General features: G+C 46.0%; 1 protein-coding gene and 1 non-coding gene across 2 annotated transcripts; one reads left to right on the top strand and one right to left on the bottom strand.

Annotated features, from left to right (window-relative positions):
* Window positions 1-1946: 1946 nt before the first annotated feature.
* Window positions 1947-2052, bottom strand: LOC144709004 (small nucleolar RNA R71). Its single transcript, XR_013582946.1, has one exon. It is a non-coding gene; the product is annotated as a small nucleolar RNA R71 (small nucleolar RNA).
* Window positions 2053-21657: 19605 nt separating this feature from the next.
* Window positions 21658-21984, top strand: LOC144708760 (flowering-promoting factor 1-like protein 3). The gene has a single exon (XM_078582202.1). The coding sequence runs from the start codon at window positions 21658-21660 to the stop codon at window positions 21982-21984; it is 327 nt and encodes a 108-aa protein (XP_078438328.1).
* The last annotated feature ends 3304 nt before the right edge of the window (window positions 21985-25288 follow it).

Genomic DNA, 25288 nt, shown 5'->3' with positions numbered 1-25288 from the left:
GCTGGCTTATGCGCAGGCAGTTACCTACGCGCGGGCACGGCCTGGGCGGCTCGCAGCTAGCTGTGTGCAGCCTCTACTGCGTGCGGCGGTGCTGCGCGCGGCCTTGGGTGCGTGCGGCGGTGCTGCGCACGGCCTTGGCTGCATGCGCCGGTGCTTGATGACTCTAAAATATGTCATCAAATAATCAAGTTCTCAAGTTTAAATTCATTACAATTATCTTGTGAATTCATGCTAAGTTCATGCATATGTATTGTTTTATGAAATCACTAACCCCACTTGATTCTTTGAATCAAGTGGAATATATTTAACGTTTTATGGCTAGTGAACATTCAGAAAAAGGTTAAGAAGATCAAGGAAGAGAGGAGGATCAACAGAAGTGGGCAAAAATTCGAAGTGGCAAAAATTACAAAAATGCCCCTAGGCATGACTTAAGAGAAAACCTATAAATACTCTCTTGAGAGAGGAGTTTAGGTGTTCAGAATTTTCTCTAAGGAAACTAGGGCTTGGAGAAGAGGATTTCTGCACCCTCCAGGAGCTGATGAGCTTTTGGAGTTGGAGAGGAAGAACAGACTGAAGATAGCTTGATTGAAGAACCACGCCTCGCGCAAGGCGTGACACCCGGCGTGGGGAAATGTAGCTTCAGCCTGTAATCCCTCTCTTCTCGACAATTTTGGTTGGGTTGGAAGAGTCACACGATCTTCCAATGTTTTCCAACTGAGGATTGTTCGTTTTAGATTTGATTTCAGTTTAAACTTTGTTCCTTTGTTGTTCAAATCGTCTTCCCCAAATCTTCCAAAGAACAGAACTCCTCCGCATCTCCACCACGCGTGTGCAGCAAAGCCGCCGCACTCAGCCGTGCACAGCCGCAGACGCAGCGCGTGCCAGCGATGCACCCGCGTGCAACTGTACGCAGCACCCAGCCGCGTGCAGCCGCGCGCAGCACAGCCGCGCGCAGCCGCGTGCAGCACGTTGTTGCGTGCAGGCATTCCGTGCATAGGCAGCCGCCGCGCGCTGCATAGCCAAAGGGCAAAGGATCTGTCTACAGAGAAATTCTCTGTAGACGGCTTGATTAAGTTGCACTTTAACGTACTGAAAAGGAATTTCCTGCTGTTTTCTTTTGCTCCCTGTGGATCGACCCTCACTCGCCCTAACTTGTGAGGTTTATAAATTCGTTGAATAAGCTTAATCCTCACACATGTTACTGATAAATAACCAGTAAAAAACACAGTAAAATTTATCTTATCAACTGGCACCGTTGCCGGGGAGCACGGTATAACAGTAGGAATTTTTATTTTCTTTAAATCTACAGTCAATTCTCTGAATCTACAGTCATTTTTTTGCAAATCTACAGTCATTTTCCTGAATCTACAGTCATTTTTGTTGATTCTCCTAGAGCTGAAGGACTTAACAATCCTCAGCCTATTGTTATTCTAACCGTTTGCTGAAGATTTATGGTAGTAACACGTTCAGGAGCTGGTGAAAAATCTGCAGAGAAGGACATTAGAGACACCTCTCCAGATTCTACAGTTACAGAACCTGAAATTCAGCAGGAGAATATGGCTGAAGAGATTCATCAGCATCATAAGAGGAGAAGGACCATGCTTGACAGGTCGACACCGTCGGGAAGCCTACGTCAAACTGATGTAAATTTTAACATCGGTGACGGTATCTCCTTTCGATATGACAATGCATTAATTCATTCCTTACCTGAATTTAATGGACTGCCTGCTCAAAATCCCTTAGAGTTTCTTGATGACTTCCATATTAGGTGTTCATCTCAAAACGTTCCAGGAATTTCTACAGAAATTTTAAAAATGAAATATTTTCCTCTAACTTTGAAAGACAAAGCATTTTATTGGTATCGTAATTTACGAATCACCTTTAACTCATGGGATGAGATGCAAGGAAAATTTCTGCAAAAATTCTACCCTCTCTCCAAAACGAATTTCTATAGAAGGGAAATTCACAATTTCCATCCTCATGATGGAGAAGCTTTTAGTGAGTCATGGGAGAGATTCAATGATTTGTTGAGGAAATGTCCTCACCATGGCATTGAACAATGTCAATTAGCCCGAATATTTTATGAGTCTCTCTCTGATTTTATGAAAAATAAAGTAAATCTCGTTACCGATGGAACGTTCTATACTACATATGAAGATGAAGTTTTTGATATTTTGGAGAGAGTTGCAGAAACTGATTTGCAGGAGATTGGAGCCAATCAGAATGGGAGGAATGTGCAGCCCAAGAGAGCAGGAGTTCTGCAGGTCAACGCCAAGGAGGGAGAGCTACAAGCGGGCCTAAGGGAGACCAACCAGAAATTGGAGGAGCTCACCTCTACCTTGAAGAATGTCTTCCTAGGTAACTCTCCCATCATCAAAGCTAAGATCTGCTCTCTCTGTTTTAGCAGGGAACATGAAGATGGAGCCTGCCAAGCCATGGAAGAAGAGGTGAAGGCCTTCAATCAGCCGCAACAACCGTGGGCAGGTCAAAAGCGGCCAAATTTCCAAAACAAGCCGGCAGCTCAGCCCCCGTTCCAGCAGAGACAACAATTCCAGCACAGGCCTCCACAACAGTATCAGGTTTCATCGCAAACTCAACCTGATTTCTCTACATTAACCCCCGTCATTTCAGATATGATCGAAAAGCAAAATTAAAAGTTGCGGGCGGAGATGGAGATGCGAAGATGGAGTGCTTAACACTTTCTTATCATCTTCTTCCCTGAGTGTTGCTTCTAGTGGGAACTAGATTGAGAGGACTTCAGATTTCCAGAAGCAGAGTTTGTGGAAAGAAGAGGAGACCCAATGCCCAGAAAAAGTTGCGGGCGGAGATGGAGTGCTTAACACTTTCTTATCATCTTCTTCCCTGAGTGTTGCTTCTAGTGGGAACTAGATTGAGAGGACTTCAGATTTCCAGAAGCAGAGTTTGTGGAAAGAAGAGGAGACCCAATGCCCAGAAAAAGTTGCGGGCGGAGATGGAGTGCTTAACACTTTCTTATCATCTTCTTCCCTGAGTGTTGCTTCTAGTGGGAACTAGATTGAGAGGACTTCAGATTTCCAGAAGCAGAGTTTGTGGAAAGAAGAGGAGACCCAATGCCCAGAAAATTGTATGGACATGTCTAGAGGCTGAGGATTTGAACTGCTTGAAGATGATCACTCGAGGAATCAATAAATCACATTTTAAGTCTGTGTAAAGGTGATGTTTTGGTTTCCAGATCCATTTTGGATTTGGTATTTCACTACGCAATCAATTTTGGATCTTTTAATCAAGGCCCCAAAATTACCCGATAGGTTGCTGCTACCCCCCTCCCCTTTACACCTCCTTCCCATCGCCTCCCCCGTGGCCCTCCCCATGGTAGTCCTCCTTCCTCTCTCTTTCTTTTTTTCTTTTTTTTCTCTCTTATCCTTGCTTTATTCTTCTTTTCATCTTCGTTTCTTCTTATTTTATTAATTTCTTCATCTCCCTTTGTTCTTCTTGTCTTCTTATTTTCCTCTTCTCTTATTATTATTTCAACTTCTCTTAATATTCCTCTCTTCTTCTTCTTCTGTTTATCTTTTCATATTGCTTTCTTCTTCTTTTCATATTATTCTCTTTTTTCTTTTCTCCTTCTCTCTTCTTCTAATATTAATATTTTTATGTTCCTTTGTCTGTCTCTTCTGTTATTTTATTAATCTTTTGAGTGACACCTAATAGAGTACTTTATTATCCAAGATGAAATCTAGAGATTACCTTGTAATGCATTATTCCTTTTATGATAAGTTCATACCAACTTTTTTGCTTTTCTTCTTTGACGTTGGGATTGAGTAAGCATGATTGGACTGAGACCAGACCAGAACTGGACAAGACCGGGCTGGAATAGGAATGCAAAAAACCCGGACCTACTGGGACTACCCTCTCGTTTTTTCCTCTCAAACACAATCTCTTCATCTCTCTCTCTCTCAAACACCCACTCTCATCTATCAAACACTCCATCTCACTCTCCCTTGCTCTCTCAAGCACCCATTCTCTTTCTCTGTCATGTCTCAAACACACTTTCTCCATCTCGCTCTCTCTCAACACCACTTCCCCCCTTTCTCTCTCTCCACCACTCTCTTTCTCTGTCGTCTCAAACACATCTTCTGATCTTCTCCATCTCTCTCTCTCTCAAGTCCCAAACATCCCCCCTTTATCCCCCCTTTATCTCAAGCCGGTGGCTTGGGTCGCTAGCAGCTTCCGCTTCTGGCAGCCTTGGCTGCCTGTAGCTTCCGCTTCTGGTGGAGAGCAAATGAGGAAGCTGCTGGAGAGTTTCAGGCCACCCTCTGAATCCCAAGGTATCCTTGCAGAAAACACTTGCACTTCTCAACGTTTTCCTACGAAACCCGTCATCAATCCATGCAATTTGCATCATATTCAGCATTCTAGCCACGAAGAAATGGATGAATTGGATCCTGAAGTTCTGGCAGCCTCAAGATTGAGGAATGGAAAAGAACTTCAGGATCCCTATAGGTATTCTGTAGAGAACGCTAGGAAGAAAGAGGAGTCAAGGGAGCACGAAGGAGAGGATCTTCCCGACGGCGATGAACCCTTACCTTCCACAAGTGGGCAACACATACCTTACCCATCTGCCCTAACGAGAAAGAAACCTGTCTTTGATTATGAAAACAGGTTGCTAGAGAACTTTAGGAAGGCCACAATGACAGTCACTGTGGAAGACATGCTTAGGTGTGCACCATCACTTAAGAAATATCTTAAGGACTCTTGCACAGATAGAAAGAATAGGGAAGTTCTTAAACTTTCCGAAAATGCCTCTAGCATTTTAAATGACATACCTATAAAAAAGAGGGATCCTGGTGCCCCTTTTATCACATGTGACATAGGAGGAAAGACTTTTTCAAAAGTCTTGTTAGACACAGGAGCAAGCATCAGCATCATTCCGACGGCATTGTATGAGGAATACAGATTCGGGGAGCTTGAAGAGATCCATATGGACCTACTCTTAGCCAACGGAACGGTCAGGCAATCTGAGGGACGATTGACTGATGTCACTATCACTGTAGAAAATTGTGAAATTCATGTAGATTTCATAGTAACTGATGTAAAAATTTCAGGAGACTTTAGCTTGGCTCCTATCATTCTAGGAAGACCGTTTTTAGTGACGGCTAGGACTATCATGGACTGGGAAAAGGGGACTGTCGAGTTTAAGATAGGGAAGGAAAGAGTTCAACTTGACATTTCTAGGATGATGAAGTGCCCCTTAGGGAGCAATGAAGAGCTCAGATTCTGCACAGAAAATGAAGGAGAAGAGGGAAGAGTGAAGGAGTACCTATCCAACATAGAAAGTAGAGAGCTAGATGATGAACTCTTAGACTCTGCAGAAGTAAAAGCTCACCCAGAACTTAAACCACTTCCCTCTACCCTCAAGTATGCCTATTTAGACTGTACAAAAAGTTTACCTGTGATTATATCTTCATCCCTCACTCCAACACAAGAAGAGAGCTTACTCAAAGTGCTTAAAGAGCATAAATCGGCCATAGGGTGGACTTTTGATGACATCAAAGGAATTCCATCTTCAATTTGTGAGCACAGGATATTTCTAGAAGATGAAGCTAGACCCTGTAGAGAACATCAGAGGAGGTTGAATCCCCACATGAGAGAAGTCCTCGAAAAGGAAATTCTCAAGTGGCTTAATGCCGGCGTCATCTATGCGATTTCCGATAGTAGATGGGTAAGCCCGGTACATATGGTTCCTAAGAAGTCAGGAGTGACTGTTGAGCTGAATGATAAAGGAGAAGAAGTGCAGAAGAGGCTAACCACTGGGTGGAGGGTGTGCATTGACTATCGGAAATTGAACAAGGCTACCAAGAAGGATCATTACCCATTACCCTTCATGGATCAAATACTAGAAAAATTATCGGGGCAGCATTATTTCTGTTTTCTTGATGGTTATTCAGGATATAACCAAGTGAATATCCATCCTGAGGACCAAGAGAAGACGACCTTCACGAGTCCTGTAGGGACATATGCCTTTAGGCGTATGCCTTTCGGGCTATGTAATGCACCCGCCACATTCCAACGATGCATGAATGCACTCTTCTCCGATCTAGTTAGGGAGTGCTTAGAAATATTTATGGATGATTTTTCTGTATTTGGATCCGCATTTGAAAACTGCCTCCTTAGCCTCACCAAAGTATTGAAGAGGTGCATTGAGTCGAACCTCGTACTAAGTTGGGAAAAATCTCATTTCATGGTGCAGGAGGGAGTAGTGCTGGGCCACATGGTAAGCAGCCGTGGCTTGAAGTGGACAAGGCCAAGATCGAGGTCATCAGGGCCTTCCACCTCCAACCAACCTAAAAACCCTTAGGGGTTTCCTCGACCTGGGTTTCTTTAGACGTTTTATCCTTGATTTTGCTAAAATTTCTAAACCGCTTACAAACCTTTTATCGTCTAAAAATAATGATTTTGAACTAACACTAGAGGCTAAGAATGCATTTGATAAATTAAAAGAAGCTTTAGTAAATGCACCTATCTTGCAAGGGCCCGATTGGACCCTTCCTTTTGAACTAATGTGTGATGCTTTTGATTTTGCAGTAGGTGTAGTGTTAGGCCAGCGAATTGACAAGAAACCCGTGGTCATCTACTACGCCAGTAGAACTTTAGTGGATGCACAGCTGAATTATTCTACGACCGAAAAGGAACTACTGGCTATTATTTTTGCATTAGAAAAATTTAGGTCTTATTTGTTAGGAAGTAAAATTACTGTTTTTTCTGATCATGCAGCTATTAGATATTTATTAGCAAAGAAGGAGGCAAAACCTAGGTTGATTAGATGGGTGTTACTATTAAAAGAATTTGATTTGGAGATTAAGGACAAGCGAGGATGTGAAAACGTAGTAGCAGATCACCTCTCTCGAATTTTAAATACCCAACCTGCATTAATAAACGATGCATTTCCGGATGAACATGTCCTAACCGCACAAGGAGCATCGCTTCCTTGGTATGCGCATATTGTCAATTTCTTAGTTTCAGGACAAATTCCAACAGGTTGGACGTCTCACGAGAGGAAGAAGCTGCTTAAAGATGCAAGATTTTACTTTTGGGAAGACCCGGAGCTATTCCATCAAGGCCAAGATCAAATTTTGAGGCGGTGCGTCCCCGAGAGCGAGCAAAGGAGCATATTGGAATTCTGCCATTCCAAACCTGGAGGAGGACATTACTCCGCTAAGGTAACCGCACATAAAATTGTTGAATCTGGTTTTTTTTGGCTTACGTTATTTCAAGACGCTCAAAAGTTTTATAACACATGTTTATCATGCCAAGCATCCATCAACATAAGTAGGAAAGATAGAATGCCTCTACAACCCATTCTAGAAGTAGAAATATTTGATTTATGGGGAATAGATTTTATGGGACCTTTTCCTAGTTCAAATGGGTATGAATATATATTGATGGTTGTCGATTATGTCTCCAAATGGGTGGAGGCCATCCCCTCAAAAACCAATGACAGCAAGGTAGTGACTAATTTTATTGAGACACATATTTTTATAGATATGGATGCCCACGATCATTAGTGACGGAGGATCACACTTTACAAATTACAACTTTAGGAACCTCCTCAAGAAATTTGGTGTTCATCATCAGTCACTACCCTTATCACCCACAAGCAAATGGCCAAGTGGAATTATGCAATCGGGAGGTTAAGAAAATTTTGAGGAAAATAGTGCGTCCAGATGGGAAAGATTGGTCTAGGAAGCTCGACGAGGCATTATGGGCTTATAGGACAGCTTACAAAACCCCTCTCGGCATGTCTCCCTTCCGCCTTATCTTTGGCAAAGCTTGTCACTTACCACTTGAGTTAGAACACAAGGCCCTTTGGGCTATTAGAAAACTCAACCTAGATTTGGATAGAGCCGGCAAGCATAGACTTCTTCAATTGAATGAGTTGGAAGAGTTAAGAAATGAGGCTTATGAGAATTCGAAGATTTATAAAGCCAAGATGAAGATGTTTCATGACAAGAGCTTGAGGAGAAGAATTTTTGTGGAGAATCAAAAAGTATGGCTTTACAACTCTAGACTAAAACTCTTTCCAGGTAAATTGAAAACGCGATGGGATGGTCCCTTCCTTGTTCATCAGGTTTTTGAGAATGGAGCCGTCACAATTTTCGATCCTACGTCTCAAAGACGATTCACTGTGAACGGGCAACGGCTCAAACCCTACTTAGAAGAAGACGATCTTCACAGCCCTATGAATATTACGTTAGAAAAGCCATCGCATGATAGTTCATGATCCGATTAGTTTTTGTTTTTACTACATTTCCTATTCTCTATGCTTGGTTACTTTCCTTGTTTTGTTTTTGTTTCTGCGTTTTTGTTTCTGTTCTCGTGTGCAGCCACTCCGATCCACGCCCACCTAACACGTCACTGGACAACACGCATGCTGATCGCCGCCCTTCCTTCCATGGTTTGGTATTCCTTTCTCCTTCCTCTCAATTACGATTTGTCATGTAGGAACATGCCTTTTATTGAGGGGGGGTGGGGAGTACATTTACATGCATTATCCATGAAATTTTTTTCGTTTTTGCATGCACAAACCATGGATATTTGATGATCTTAGGAGATGATTGTCCAATGATATGCATGATAATTCGATTCTTTTCAAAAGGGTAGAAATGCAAGAGTGGCCAGCTAGGGAATCCTAGGTGAAGTAAGCCTAGCTAGGTGCACTACGATCCATACCACGACAGTCATATCTATTACCATTATACTTCTCTCACCTCACCATCCACCTCGGGTTGAGTTAGCACTTACATGCACGAAAATTTTTAGCTTTAGTGGAGAGTAGGGTTAGTGTTAGCTCATTGGCAGTATTATTATGACGTGAGTGAAGCTCCCTGACCCATGAAGGATACATAACTTCGTCAGGGGAATAAGCTGCCGGTCTACTAAGGACGGCACATGGGTAGTGGATAAGCGCCACCAAACTATCAAGTGAAAGCTGCACTGCGCATAAACAAGCAAAAGCTTGCATCATAGTACTAAAGTTGATTGTCATCAAAAATGACCAACAAGCAGCAAATGCCAAATAAAATAAAGGTGGAAAAGCTATCTCCCGTGTGTTTGAGCCGATGCTACTATAGCCATAGTATTGAGCTAGCATTAATGCCACTCTCTACGCCTCGTTCAGTAGTGCGCTTGGGGTGTTAACTCGATCTTATTCCATATACTATGTACTTACTATATGTACTCCATAGATCATGTGCACTTAGTTGAGGTTTAAGGCTGAGATAGATCCTAAATTTCTTCTACGCTGGTCAATTTTAATTGCTGAAACTACTCCTTGAGAAGAGCATGAATCAAAGTTATCGAAAGTCAAAATTCACCTTGAGATAATCTTTTATTCTCACCTGCATGTCATTACTAAGGGACTAGTAATGATCTAAGTTGGGGGGTGTTTGATGACTCTAAAATATGTCATCAAATAATCAAGTTCTCAAGTTTAAATTCATTACAATTATCTTGTGAATTCAGGCTAAGTTCATGCATATGTATTGTTTTATGAAATCACTAACCCCACTTGATTCTTTGAATCAAGTGGAATATATTTAACGTTTTATGGCTAGTGAACATTCAGAAACAGGTTAAGAAGATCAAGGAAGAGAGGAGGATCAACAGAAGTGGGCAAAAATTCGAAGTGGCAAAAATTACGAAAATGCCCCTAGGCATGACTTAAGAGAAAACCTATAAATACTCTCTTGAGAGAGGAGTTTAGGTGTTCAGAATTTTCTCTAAGGAAACTAGGGCTTGGAGAAGAGGATTTCTGCACCCTCCAGGAGCTGATGAGCTTTTGGAGTTGGAGAGGAAGAACAGACTGAAGATAGCTTGGACTGAAGAACCATGCCTCCCCGCAAGGACGTGACACCCGACGTGGGGAAATTGCAAGCTTCAGCCCTGTAATCCCTCTCTTCTCAGATAATTTTGGTTGGGTTGGAAGAGTCACAAGATCTTCCAATGTTTTCCAACTGAGGATTGTTTCGTTTTAGATTTGATTTCAGTTTAAACTTTGTTCCTTTGTTGTTCAAATCGTCTTCCCCAAATCTTCCAAAAGAACAGAACTCCTCCGCATCTCCACCACGCCGTGTGCAGCAAAGCCGCCGCGCTCAGCCGTGCACAGCCGCACGCAGCACGCAGCCGCGTGCACCCGCGTGCACCCGCGTGCAACTGTACGCAGCACCCAGCCGCGTGCAGCCGCGCGCAGCACAGCCGCGCGCAGCCGCGTGCAGCACGTTGTTGCGTGCAGGCATTCCGTGCATAGGCAGCCGCCGCGCGCTGCATAGTCAGCGCGCAGGAGGCCGCCAAGCACGCAACACCTTGCGCGCAGGTTATCCCTGCACGCAACACCTTGCGCGCAGGTTATCCCTGCACGCAAGGTGTTCGATCCTTTGCCCCAAAGGGCAAAGGATCTGTCTACAGAGAAATTCTCTGTAGACGGCTTGATTAAGTTGCACTTTAACGTACTGAAAAGGAATTTCCTGCTGTTTTCTTTTGCTCCCTGTGGATCGACCCTCACTCGCCCTAACTTGTGAGGTTTATAAATTCGTTGAATAAGCTTAATCCTCACACATGTTACAGATAAATAACCAGTAAAAAACACAGTAAAATTGAGCTTATCAGTGCTGTGTGCGGCGGTGCTGCACGCGGCCTTTGCTGTGTGCGGCGTTGCTACGCACGGCCTTGGCTGCAGGAAGCTCGGCCTGCTAGCAACCTAAGCGGTGGCCTTGGTTGCTAGCTGCCTAGGCCCTCGTGCAGGAGTCGATTTCAGAGAATTTGCTGAAGAAAAGTTTAGGTTTTCATAAAAAATGAGAGAGAAAATCAATCTGAACAAACAAAGAACTCAAAGATCAAACTAGAAGATGAACAATCTCGTTTGGAACAACAGGGAGGTACTACTCAGCACCTTCCCCTCCAACCTCGATTGTCTTTGCAGGGAGAGGATGCAATAACTGAAACTGAAACACTCACACCACCTTGTGTCCCGCCCTTCCGGCAAGATGGCGATCGTCGTGCTCCATCTACTCCTCAGCTTGCTTCTCTCCCAGCTCCAATGCTCATCAGCCTTGGAGGGTCTGGAGAAATCCTTCCTCTCCAAGCCCTAGCTTCCTTGAGCAAAATTCTGGACAACCCCAAAATGAGCTTTTGAGAGACTATTTATAGGTTTCTCTTAAAACAAGCTCTGGGGGCATTTTTGGAATTTTCTTCTTCCTGATTTCTCGCTAGCTCCTCCTGATCAATTTCGTCTTCCTTTGGCTGCCTTAATCTATTTCTGAACTCACTAATCAAAAATGTCAGATATAATCCACTTGATTCGAAGAATCAAGTGGGGTTAGTAAGTTCATAAAACAATGCATATGAATGACAACCAACATGGATTGAATGGATACGATTGATGCTTTTATGCTAAAAAACTCTAAACATTTGATGATGTATTGAGAGTCATCAGGGACCATAGCCTCTGCATCAACACGAAACGAGTTTAATCGCGCCGTGATGCTCGAGCTGATATTCATAATTCCAGCTTCAAGCATCCAACCTAATTCTTATCTGTAAGTGTCACATATTATTTCTGTATTTTTTTTAATTTTCTTGAATGATCAGATTGGCTCATTATGTTTTGGGTCTCATCTGTTATTTTCTTTCGTGTTTGTAATGTACATTAATGGGAATATTGTCTCACGACGGTTTCCCCCCCCCCATTGTCGGCTACTTTGGCATCCTTCCTCCCCCTATAAAGGGATGGCATATCCAAGTATAGGAGGTTGTCATTTGGAAGTTGAAAGTTCACTTGAAATTTTAGTTTTTTCCCATTCTAGAGTGTAGTAGCAGTTTCTGGAATATAGATCGAGGGGGAACGTGGTCGTTCGTCATTGGGCCGGATTCACCACATCGAAACCACTCCGTGGAAGAACCACCGATGACGACTCCCTCTCCTCTAGTAAGTTCGTGGATTCTTCAAGAAAATCGACTTCTTGAATACTTGTGGTGGAAGAATATCCATGAACCCCATTCTTGAAAACCTTTCTTGGTGCCATTTGTGAAGTCCATCGTCACACCACCATTCCCGATTTTGCGGCCATCATGCCCTCATTTTTTCTCGCCATTCCTCCACTTCCGCCCACGTTGCTTACACTGTGCCGAGTGATCTCGCCGCACATCTGCAGCTCTCGCCGGACTGCGCTTATCGCACATCGCACCTGCCACACGCTGCTCCTACCGCACGTTGCGTCTCAGCGACGTGGGTGTTACATGTCTGTGGCTACGCCGCTGCTTCCTTTGGAGTTCGCCGCATCTTCCGAACACGCCGTCATCTCTGTCCACTATTTTGGGTGTTGATCTGTCGTTAGTTCTCTATCACACCATTGCGTGTTGATCTGTCGTTACTTCTCATCGATGACTAATTTGACTCGTCGTGCTTCCACGACCAATCTTCTGCATGGACTGGTTATCAGATGTCATGCAAACTCTTTCGTTGCCCTCACCCACGCCAGGTTCTCTTCATCTCCTCTTCTTCATCAGTGTCATTATCTTCTTCATTGTCATCTCCCCCTATCTGTTCCGCTACCAATTTCAACATTACTGCACGTAGGATAGCCATCAACATTGAATGATAGGATATTACCTGTGGTAGAAGACTGATTGCTTAATAAGGAGAGTTGCATATGTTACTAGGCTGTCAAGCTCCTTGCGTCACAGGTGTCTAGATAATTTTACGGGTTATTGAGAGTTTAATTGTGGCAATTTTCTTTTTGGGGAATTTAGTGATTTGTATTTTCTGGATCACCCGTTGCCTTGTACACTCATTTAGAGTTATTTCTTAAAACACATCAATATCGACTATTGCATATCTTCTCACTCTTTGTGTTGTAACACGTGCCGCTCTGTCCGGATAATCACGTGTTACATCACGCCGGCTGCGAATACGGATCGTACTAGGTGGGGCCGTGTATGGCGCCATGGCTGCGACCATGGCTGGCGGTGTGAGGGTTGGTGCTGGGGTGGTGTATGGCTCACCCGGCGCATAGGTCAATGCAGGCGCGTAGGTTGGCGTCACTGCGTAGGTCGGCACTAGTGCATAGGTCAGCGTTGGTATGTAGGTCGACATCAGCGTGTATTTTAGTGTCAGTGCATAAGTTGGCTGAGGTGGTGCCAGGGGGGCGCGAGGCACCCCGTTGTAGTCATGCAAACCGTAGGGTGGCACATGAGTCGGCGCCGGCCTGAACGGCGCCGTAGTCGCCTGAGGGGCTGACAGGTAGTACCACTCCTCGTGGGCGATGGTTAGCCCACGTGTATGGTGGGACATATATGTCACGGCTCAGATAAGAAGTAGGAGCTGGCTCGTAAGGTCGGTCCTAATAGTCCTTGCGGGGTCCTCTCGGCTGGTATCTGATCGAGGCAAATGTCTCCTTGTGTGGCGGGAACCTTGCATCTGGATAGTTTTGTGGCCAGTCATGGTAATAATGCCGGTCTTCGTTGCATCATGGTGGACGGTACCGGTTGGTCAGTGGGTGTCGTTGTGGCAGTTCTCTGAATGGCGTCTGACATGGCTGATAGGGGCACGTCGATGACTTGAAATAACGATGTGGCATGTCAAGGAGTGGCGGGGACTCTGAGCTATCTCTGGCTGGTGCCTTCCCGGGACATTAAACAAAATCATCTGCCTGTGCTGGAGCGAGGTGGGGGCCTAGTACTGGAGTAGGTGCTAGTGGTAGTACATCCTGTCCTCGGTCATCAGACTAGGGTGGGGGCATGCCCATAGGTGGCCCTCTAGGGGGAGTAGGGGATCTCGGAGGGGATTCCCTACTAGCTTGAGTCGATGCCTCGGCCTCGTCGAGGTCAAGATAGGGTGCCTGAGGAAGGGAAAGAGCGGGATGTTCTAGTGGAAGATACGAGAGATCGGGCTCATAATTGTGAACCTCCTCATGATGTGTACCATCTATGGTGGACTGTAACTGGCCGCGCATTTGGCCCATCCTATTGCCTGACAAATCATAATATGGGGTTTCTACCTAGAATGATGCAAAGACATGTCGAAATATGATGTGGTATCTATGTATGCACGTGTAGTGAATTTCAAAATATGCAATGCATGCAACTTAAAACACAGAAATGAGAAAAGTACGACTAACAATGCTAAGCGTGGAGATTAGCACGATCGGCTCTAATACATATATGATGTAACACGGCGACCGAGTCGACTAGTTCATGTCACACCACAGGGGTCGATTGTGGGAATGATTTAATAACGTGAAAAGATGCTTGCGATTATATCAAAATTATTGTGAAGTAGATAATTAGCCGGCTGATCTGAGACACAAGTCAGGTGGTGACACGGAGGAATGTCGCGGCCTGACCAAGCTCCCAATAACCCGTATGTTCAGCTTGCACACCAACGGAGTGACTGACAAGTTATCGTCTGATGGCATCCTGCCATCATCCCGAATGACCCAACCTGACACTGTCAACGACGTGCCCTAACACAATGAGGTGGCTAACCTACGTCGCCGTCTTGGGGTCTCTCAAGGCAGAGGACCAGACGTAGACCAGGAATAAAGGAAATAATAATACTGTAAAAAGTAAAGGGAAGAGGAGGAAGAAGGAAGTAACATGTGGGGATGGTGTCCGCCCGGCCCTCGAGCGATGAAGCACGGTCAATGGAGAAGAATAGAGAGGGTCGTTCATCCTGAGTTTCCATTAGCCTTGGACATTGTAATCAGTTAAGCACCAGGGAATGAAGATGGGTGATGCGTACCAATTCCGGGGGGAACCGCTGATAGAGAAGACTGGACGGCGGATGATAACTAGGCAGGTTGGGACCACCAAATGGGGACGGTCCGATGTCGAGGATGTCACTAGAGGGAGAAGAGAGAGACGGTCTGAGTGATTGCTGTCAGTTCGATATTTGGTCATGGGTGATGACAGCCTTCTGTGTGCTTTAGTGTTGCGTTCACACTATAAAGACCCAGAACAAGGTCCGCCAGGGTGGAACTATGATCACTGGATTCCCTGTTGATCCTACGGCTAAGGTGGATCACAGGCTAATAATTTGGTGGAGAGCCTTGCATTAAACTTTCTGTGGACCCGGCAAGGTGGCACTCCACGGTGGGTGCTTTCGTCAGCGAGATGGAGAACCAAGAAGCAAGGGCAAAGACAGAAGGGGCCTCGAGACCAGGTTGCGTTGGGTCTGTTTAGCAGGTTGACCCGTACAAACTGGCATCACCCTGGTTGCACCCGCGTGCCTTCTATCAATCATTGTTTAATGCGTGCATGAATCGTTGATCTGGTGGGGCCGGATCATTGCCGGGAGGGAAACTAGGGCTGGCAAACAAGAAACCGATGACCCACGGAGGGTCATCATCGGTGGTAGGGAAGCCAGTGTTATCGTGGCGTCGAGCTGCTGCAACAGCCAAGCGAGTGGAGGGAATCGGTGGCGGCCTCTCGCTCTAGGTGCTCAACGAGATCAGAAACTAAGAACAGCATGACGCAACATCCCAAAGTGTAGTCAATAAAGATGAGGCCGCGGTAGCAGAAGTTTCTTCTCGCGGCCTTGACCATCCCTCGGTGGGGAACTCCGACGTCGGGGCTTGCAAAGTGCTCATAGGAGACCTGGTGCAGGCGAGCATGACATGAGGGTGCGTTAGCTCGAGGACACATGGGTTCCTCCGCAGTAGAAAACCCTAGGTTGTCCTGATGAATGGTGGAACCTCTAAGAGTCAAGAGAGATAATTCTATCAAAAATCCTCAAACAGAAAAAAAACAGTTCGATAGTCTTTTCTGTTTGCTATCAAAAAAACCACTCGATTGAAAAACGAGGCCCTCCCCCTTCCCTTTATAGTGAAAGAAGAATGAGGGCAGTGACAAATGCCCTAATGGAATCCTTTAGGGGGGAAGGGGCTTAGTGGGCCCTGCCCCCCCCAAAGGGTACTTCAAGAGGGAAGAGGCCATGCCTGGCCTCCCCAAATGGGTAAACAAAAGACACAAAAACACAAGACTCTCATGGGGGAGCCCCATACACATGCGGGAGGGGGCCTCCGTACTGTCCACAGTGGCGAAATAAAAACTGGCGGCGCAAAGATAACCTCCGTAAAGCCATGAAGGTCCTCCATAAAAACCGTAAACAGCACAAATACGAGATATAACAACGTGATGCGGATGCGATTTTAAACCTGGTAGTGGAAGCTTGGGTTCTTCACATCGTTTCAGGCTCTATAGCATGTCTGACGATGGGCTGGGGCATGCTTGACAGGATGGTCCTCCATCAGACATAGGGTAAAGAGAGCTCGTCAAGACACAGGAAGAGATTTGATGTGACGTGCACCATGTGGATACATCTAGAGGCTGGACACATGAGCAGCTCAACTCATCTCACTCAATGATCCAAGAAATCACGAGTGCAATCTAGGCGAGCTCTTCTATATCGGTTCATGGTTTGTTTTGGCTATATGGTTTATCTGGGAGGCAGATCAAGCTTCAAGAGATAGTGAAAGGTTGTATCAATTCACAAATGTATAACTCCCCAGGAATTTCAATTGCACTTATATTTATCACTATAGGAATTGGGTTCAAGCTTTCCCTAGCCCCTCTACATAGGTCATTCATTTATTGATTTTATTAATGTCATTACGATTTCATTATAGACTAGGACGATCTAAGATTGGGGTAGGATAAAACAGACCACGTATCACACAATCAAATTCGATGATTTAAATCCGGTGAAAATAATGATGGTGCAGGCCCTTTCCTCGTCGAGGGCGGGAGTACTGTCTTACAACCACCACAGTGAAACAAAGCACCAAGGTCATTAAATTTGAAAGGACGATCGCTAGAAGATTCAGTCTATTCACTTGAAGATTCAAAATCCAAAACTAATTTGACGGCGGTGGATAGACACTCAAAGAATACTGGATGAAGAACACGATCACCAAAGAGAGCAGAAAGTACCTTGGCACTAGAGTAATGCGTCGTGGCCATGCGGGAAATTATCGATGCGTCATTGGCAGGGTGGGGCGATTGACATGCGCTTTGACACAGAGTCACGGATCCAACTGCACAGTCAGTTAGCGAGGGGTCAAGGGGGGAGTCTCCTCGTTGCGGCATTCAAGGCAGCACCCCAAAACCTAAACGATAAATGAGGCGTGCGCTTACATAATGAAGGATCTAAAGCCCGGGATGTTGATTGTAGGGATCGTGTGGGCGCAAGGTGGCTGCGTGGGCGAGCGGCTCCGCGTGGCAGCCGTGAAGGGCAGGCGGCTGCGCACGACGGCCGCGTGGACGGGCGGCTGTGTGGCTGCGGGCACCAGTCGCATGGGCGGGCGGCTGTAGGCGGCCAGCGCGTGGGTGGGCATTTGCGCGCGGTGACCGTGTGGGCAGGCAGCCTGTGCACAGTGGTGTGGTAGGCAGCCTGCGTAGGTGGGTGACCTACTAAGGGCGGGCGATCTGTGCAGGGGACGGCCTGCGCGCGCAAACGGCCTGCATGCGGCGGTGTGGCGAGCAGCCTGCATGGGTGGGCGGCCTGCGTGGAGGGTGGCTTGCGCGTGGGGGTGACCTGCTTGCAGTGGCATGGCGGGCGCCCTGCGTGGGTGGGCGCCCTGCCTGCGGGCGACGTGCAGATGTTCCCCCCTGGCGGTGGCGGCAGCAGTAGTGGTGGCGGCGGCTCTGAAGGGGAGAAGATTAGGGCAAATTTCTCAAGAAGAAAACTTAAACTCTTGAAATAAAATTCACCAAGTGTTTCAAGCTACTTTGGCCTATGTATAGGCCTTGGAGGGAAGAGAAAGTAATAGAAAAAAAAAGACAAAAATAGACAACGTGTCCACCTGTCACAACAAAGGGCAGTTGTGGAGTTCGTGTTGACAACGTGTCATGACACGGGACATCTCATGTGGAGGTGCAGGCATGTCCGGTTCTAATATGCAGTCGTGGTTGCCACCAACCTCCCCTTATAAAGGAAGAGGGGTGCCCTAGGAGAAAGGCTGACCTGGCATTATCGAGTGAATTATGTTGTGTTTTCCTTGGTCTCACCAGAACGAGAGAAGGAGAAGAGAAAGCAAGGAAAAGAAGGAACAAAGGAGAAGAGAAGAAACAGGACGGAAGGAAGGGGATCGAAGCCAAGAAGAAGAGGGGGAAGATCGCGTGACGGGCATCCTTCGTACTGCCCGACTCCCACCCCCGTATGTTGTTCAGCTCTCCTTTTTTTCTCTCCGCCCATACTATATCGGAGTATGGTCGCCGGTCGAGGCCCTACTTCCTCAACTAGTGGGATGTCGTGGTGCACCAACGCCGCCAAAATGCCGGGGTCCCTTTGAGGCCTAATCACCGCCGTTTTCGGAGGATTCGCTGCCCCCCTGTTGACGGCTCAGATTCACGTTCTGCGAGCTACGAGACCTGCCAACGCATCGTGGACCTACGCGACGGCGGAGCGTGGGTCGTCGAGCGATGTGAAGTGGATCGACGAGGGTCCACTGCGTGCCCGGGATCGTGGTCCTCACTAGGCGGATCGCTGACAAACGATGGCAGGGGTTGACCGCCCACGATCCAGTGCCACACTGTCATGGTCGCCCCCATGCACCTCACGTACGGCCAAAAATAATTTGATCCGAGTAGAAACAACAACAAAAAAAAGGCGCGGAATCATTTCAGCATTGGGTCAACCACAGGGCACGACGGACTTGGCTTGTGCCCGAGTTCAGTATCGATTTTTCTGCCTGTGGCGCTAGCGATTCTCTGCGGGTGGGACACCTGTCCGGCTAGTCCCTTAGACACTATTGGATCTTGTGACCACGGTCTGGGCCACTCCTCGACCAAAAGCATCAGACCCGCCTACGTGCCGAGCTCTACCAACGAGCCCTCCGCGGATCCCGGGCTCGTTGAGACTACCTGTTCCATTCTCTTGACTGACGGTCACCCACCTCGAGGCCACTGCCAATTTAGTCGACGCCGGCCATTTGGTCATCACGCCATCGGTTAGCGCCTCTGTCCTCGACTCTTATTGCAATTCCTCGCTCCCTTCCATACTCCATCCATTGCTCCCTTCTGCACCACAAGTCGAGCACGCCGATCCTCTCCAACTCCTCTCCGACCGCACCCCACGCCGGTTCTTGCCATCGACGAAGACTCTGCACCAATGAGCCACTGCCTTGAGTGCGTCGTTCTCACCTTCGCTTGTTATATTACCTTTTGCAGTGCATTTTTGATCGATTCTACCGTGCTCGGGCTAGATAGGTGAGAGAATAAAATTGAGAGAACTACAAGAACAATTGAGCGTCTTTACTGGTACGGACGAGTCCATCCGTTACTTACGGGCCCCTATGGATTGACTCTGTTCGGTGCCGTAGTCACCTTCGTCCCCTTCGATGACGCTTGAGAGGCCACCGTCGCGTCACCCAGCGATCGCTTTGGAGCTCGGAGTTCCGCATCTCCCTCGAGTCAGGGCCTGCGAGTACGACACATAGGAGGCATTCATTTTGTATCATAGTTGCATCACATGTTTAGGGTTTATCCGTCGGATGATGACTCCATCGACGTCGGACACCACTATCTTGGTATTCGAGCATTAACTCTGTATCGACCGAACGACGTCCTAAATGACGTCCGGCATCATCGAGTCTGTGGGAGAGAGCTAAAGTAGGGTTTTTTCCCATCACCAGTGATTGTGACGCCATCACGGTGACGTGGACATGACGGGACACCCAATAAAGGGACACGTGATGAAACGTGATGGTTTTTTTGTATTTGCTGGTATGCGTTATGTGACGCTGACGTGATGAAAGCTTCGTCATGTCACTGTCCATCATGTTTCGTCATCCATTCCGTCACATCCGGGGCGTCACATCCCGGACGTGCCGTTCCCTAGTCCTCATCAGTTGGTTCTTATGCCCTGATTTAATAGCCGCACTCTTATCCTGTATTTTCTCGTTCAACTTTGACTGACTTCTGACCTCTGTTCTGGCTTCCTCTGACTTCTAACCTCTACTCTGCTCTGCCCTGACCCATAATGTCAATGCCTGGGGAAATATTCTGCATCATTTTATCTAGCATAGGTTGTTTCTCCTATAGAACTCCGCATTTTCTACTACAACGATTCCGTCAATTTGTATATCTGCCCGAAATTCTTCTTGATTTTTGCAATCTCCACCTCTTTCACATCAAGTCTTGCTTCACCTCGTTCTGTGTCATGCTTGCCAACATCAGAGTCTGATGCAAATGATATGTTAATTTATTGTAATGGTAACAATTGAAGAATTGAAATTTGTCACTTACAGTATGGAATCCGTTCTACTTAATCTTTGAAGCGCAATGTTCCTGTCTTTGCCTCCACCTTTCAGATGACCAGGAACCAAGGTCGGAAACCAAAGCTGAATGCAGCCCTGGCCTCTAAGCTCTGTCGCACTCCAGAAAGTATAATGCCAAAGATGACGCTCCGTCCAGCCGTTCTCCTTTATTTCCTCTACTAAACTATCAGTCAAGAACCGGGAATTTCTCTGCAAGGTCGGTGCACGCCACCTCAAGCGCTGAATGTCTCTATGACATTGAACCTTCATTTTTCTCCTCTCGTAGACTATTTAACGGATTGTATCAGATACTAATGATTAAAAAGTGTACGAGTAGTGCACGAGGTTCCCCATCTAATGGCCAATGGATTTGTCAAGCTCGACAGAGTTTTACAGAGCAAGAAAGGATCCGCTTCATTTTAATCCGCTGTTTACAATGATCTTATTGGATCCAACCAGAATCAAGCCTGCAATGCCTTACTAGACGCACAAGTGAGATGTTTAAATTAGAAGAACATTTTTACCCAAAATGTAAGAGGTTCCTTGAGAGCTGCCTTGTCGAATATTGCCTCTTACATCTCTCGTAGACGATGTGAATGGATAGGTGCAGATCGCGAATAGATCTAACCAGTCAATCCACTAAGTACAAGGAAAGAACTGGACTGATAGACGAGATATTTACACGGGATTGGAATCCATGGTCGCATCCATCGTCCATCTGATACACTACCATATCGAATGGTAAAATTCTAGTAAAAATGAACTCACAGATTGCCTCCACGCTTCCTTGTTCTGGTCGTATAGATGACCCACGTCGTCTCTGTTCTTCTCTGCAACCACGATCCTTGAAGAGTCCCCCACGGAATGCAGCTCCCGCTCCTCAAGAATAGCCAGCTCCAGAAAGTCCCAAAGCTTCCGTCCCCTCTCTTGTCGCCCCTGCCTCCTTATTTATACTGCTTCTTTAATTCCTAACTAACTACCTTTCAAGAAAGGTGGTTATTTGGCCAGCTCAGCTCCTGCTGGCCCACTTACTTTCTGCCGTCTTCTCTTTCTTCTTTCATAAATCCTTATAGGGACCGTATCACCATCCCACCACATCAATCAAGATCGCTCAGAGGCTGGTTCAAGTCACTACTTAAACGTCAGAACCTGCACGGCTTGGAGTGGACAAAACGGACTACTGTTGTTGTGGTGCAAATTGGCATGTTGGTTCGTTATAGATAGGACAAAAATCTAGCAGGCATGACAGACGGGTCCATGACTCTTACAACTCGCTGGTTGACATCAATAAAACACTCAAAGTTCTTCTCCCTCTTTACGTTATAAGTACATAGTAACGCAGGATGCTAACAAACGTAAGAGGAGAATGGCAGGCGTGTGGGTATTCGATAACGGGATGGTCCGACTATTGCAGAGGCCAAAGCGGCTGGGCCGGCGAACGGAGTTGATCTACTCGCCCACAGGGGAGATGGTAACGTCGCACGAGATGCTGGAGGAGAAGCTGCACAGCCTGGGCTGGGTGCGATATCCCCTCAACGATCCCGAGGTTATCTTATTTCACCGGAGCGCTTCGTCCGTCCTGCTCATAACCGTTCCCCGTGATTTCTCTAAGATTTCGTCCATGCACATGTTCGACATTGCCGTCAAGACCCGCCATGTCTTCCTTGTGAGAGATGCTGCAGACCGCGCCTAGACATTTCTATGCACTTTGTCCTCTGCCTTGGTCGGTCGTTTAAATTAGTCTTATGCTACGCCTAGGGGCCAGCGTAGCTACCCATCGCCGGTGTGTTCTTTAGCTTGGATCCAGAGTTACTAGCACGTTAATCTATCAAGGTAGAAATTGAATGTGCAAATCTTCTTGGTGGCAGCTCTCTCTCTTTGTCAGTATCCATATCCGACCCTTCCGTTATTTTTAACTTTCTGAATGAAGAAAAAACCTTCATAGAATTTACTCTATGCTCGACGAAAAAATATTGGTCCCGGAGTAATTCGTTCATCTTCCCTTATCAATATGGCATGTATGAAATAGACTTCTACTTCACTCGCAAGGCATGCACTGTATGGTCGATGGCGAATGTACTCTAAAGCAGCAACCGTCGACACTCCATAAGATGAGTTTCTTATTCTCCTTGGTTATCCGCTAAACAACACATTACTAGAATGAAACACGTAACAAACGCAAAGCGATTCTCCTCCAACGAACATTATAAACCGCCTCTTTGTCGTGAATATTTATCTAAATCCAAAACAACCGCCTCTTTTTCAATGGGATATTTATCTATCTATCTCGCTATACATCCACATATTTTACAAGGAGCGAGAAGGGAACATGGAGCATCCTCAATTGGACCCCTCAACTTATAATTACGGATCCCCGAAGCTATTTGTACTGACCTATTTTTCTATGTTCCATTTTTCGTCGATGTTTCTGTAGGGGTATCGATACACCTGTTATCCAGGTATATGCCTATTATTATAAATTAACACCAATTTACTGGTATGAATGTTAGTTTTTTTTGTCATCATTTGTATGGAGAACCGCACATTCTGGGAAATGCTCATTTCAAGCACAATAGCTGGCAGTCTCAAGCGAATACCCAGCACTGGAGCAAAATTTTTAACCTACAATCAGCGTTTGTTAGAAAGTATTATTTATGATCTGTAGCAAAATCTTGGTCAGTATTAAAACCTTTATTTGTTTCCAAAATTACAAATTATTGTTCTTCAGTAAGATCCGCCACATCACTCGCAACTTACTACGGAGGAGTTGATTAATTACAGTTGGAGGGCGAAAGTATTTTGGGAAACTATATCGGTGTGCTTTCGATGGTCCATGTTGTTGTCCACTTGAACAAATGCTTCCCGTGCTTGGACTTAGGACACGCACCACACGTTTCCTCCCAGTTCTATTTTATAATATCTTATTCTTCAGAAACGCTATACACTTGCAGAGGAACTGTGGCAAGGAAGACGCTTCAATATGGGATGGTTTCATTGGACGTTACCATTCCTTTGATCACTTGAAAGACAAGAAAAATAAATTTTCGTTCAGTTGCTTGTCCCTTTTTGCAGACGATGTCAGCCAAGTAACGTAACGACAGCCCATCTACTGTTCGCAGTAACGCTTGCCAGACACTGATCATGCTGTCTCATTCAAACGTACGATCATAGTCCTCGTTATATGGCTATTGTTTAAATGTCGCAGGTCTATCGAGGCCAATGGGTGAATCTCGCAGCCTCGTACGCAAGGCTGTAAGCAAATATCAACTGTTTTGTTTTGCTTTTAATTATGATGTTTCCCCGACATGAGGAAATATGATCTGATGCGACAGAGGCTGGACATGCGGAAATATGATAGGATCCGGTATGAAGACAGTAATGTCGCCGAGTCGATTGACACGGCCGGATCAGAATAAAGTAACGGAACATGATCGGCATCAAACTACCAAGCAAGTGACAGCGGTAACGACCAATTGCGGCCCCAGGTTTTGTAACATAAGTCACTGACTAATGGATATAGAACTCATGGAGTGATACCGACCAAGGGCAGTGATACGAAATTGAATATTTTGGATGAAAAATATACATAGGATTCATCTAATCGTCAGGATTCAATCAGCAATAGGACAAATAAAGGCCACACTACTAAACGGAACGGGAACGTTAGAGGGTGACAGTTACGGCTGGGCTTGACCGTTCCATTTAGACTCAACTACTTAACAAAGAGTCGGCTACTTAAAATGTCACATTCCGCTCCTGTCCGGATCTGGTCAGGTTGATTAGAAAGTGTCAAAGCTAGAGTGGAAAATTCACAATTCAAAAAAAACTGTTAAAGGCTTCCCGCCTTTCAACTTAACACAAGTTGAATAATTTATTTTAAAATAATCTATAATTTTTATTTGAGAAATAAAACTACCCACTGTATGAAAAACATTTTAAATTGAAATGGAAAGGAAAATTTTCCCGTTTTTCAGTCTCAAGGTTCAAATCCCTATTAGTTGGATCAGTGGACCAAATCCTAGGGTTGATTTGGGAGGCAAGACTAATAACATCTGTATAAGACAGTGTCAGGGTAGAGAAACCATGAAGTTTGGAGGAGCCAACTCCAGGGCTACATGCAAATGTATACCCTGTCAAAGTAAAGAAGGTACTAACCCAGCCCCTTTCAGTGCTGGTGAACCAAACTTCATGTGGATGGGCCCATCAACCAAAGTACAATTGATGGAGAGCATCAAGACGACGCCAATGAGTCATCAGCGGAGGCGTCATCACCATCATCAGCATCCCCACCAGTCCGAGTCCAGCCCGGCCGGCATGCCAAAGAATCAGTGAAGATGCCCGGGTTTAAATACCCCGGGTAGAGCACGTCCATAGGTGCATCGTTATGTTTTTTGCCGTTATGTTTTTGTCTTCATCCGTATCGGTTCCTTTTCGTTGTCATTTTCGTCCGTCTCATCATTTCATTTCCTATGTCAGTTAATTGTGTTGTAAAAGGGGGGTGGGTTCCTTATTCGACTCCCCTTCTTGGACCCTCTGTAAAGGGGCCTGCCCATCATGGCCTATATAAGACCACGATGGCCCCACGTTCTAGTTTCAGATCTGGATTTGCATTTTGTGGCAGTTACAATCATCGTTCAGATCTCACCCCAAGAGGAGGAGGAGAAGGAACAGAGAAGGAAGGTAAAGAAGGAAAAAAGGCACTTCGTCACCGTCGTTGATCTCGCCAGTGCAAGTTCGCACACTCCTGCGTTGATTGACATCTGTGTCCCTACGAGCTGTTGACCTGCTGTGCGATAACTATTCATCGCTTGCGCACATCGCATGGATGTTCTTACGCCGAACCTCTGTGGGTAATCCCACTGGCCAACAAGTTGCGTGCGCGTAACGGTCGCCGCACGGGGGATCCCGCAACGCTGCATATTCGCGACGGCCGAACCGACGTTCCGCCGCCATGGTGACGTGTTTCTGTGCCGTGAACCACCTGTGCGTACACTACG

This window comes from Wolffia australiana, chromosome 10, assembly GCF_029677425.1.
Source record: "Wolffia australiana isolate 7733 chromosome 10, ASM2967742v1".
Classification (NCBI taxonomy): domain Eukaryota; kingdom Viridiplantae; phylum Streptophyta; class Magnoliopsida; order Alismatales; family Araceae; genus Wolffia; species Wolffia australiana.
Note: the sequence above shows the minus strand (reverse complement) of the source record. Positions and strands in the feature narration are given on the sequence as shown.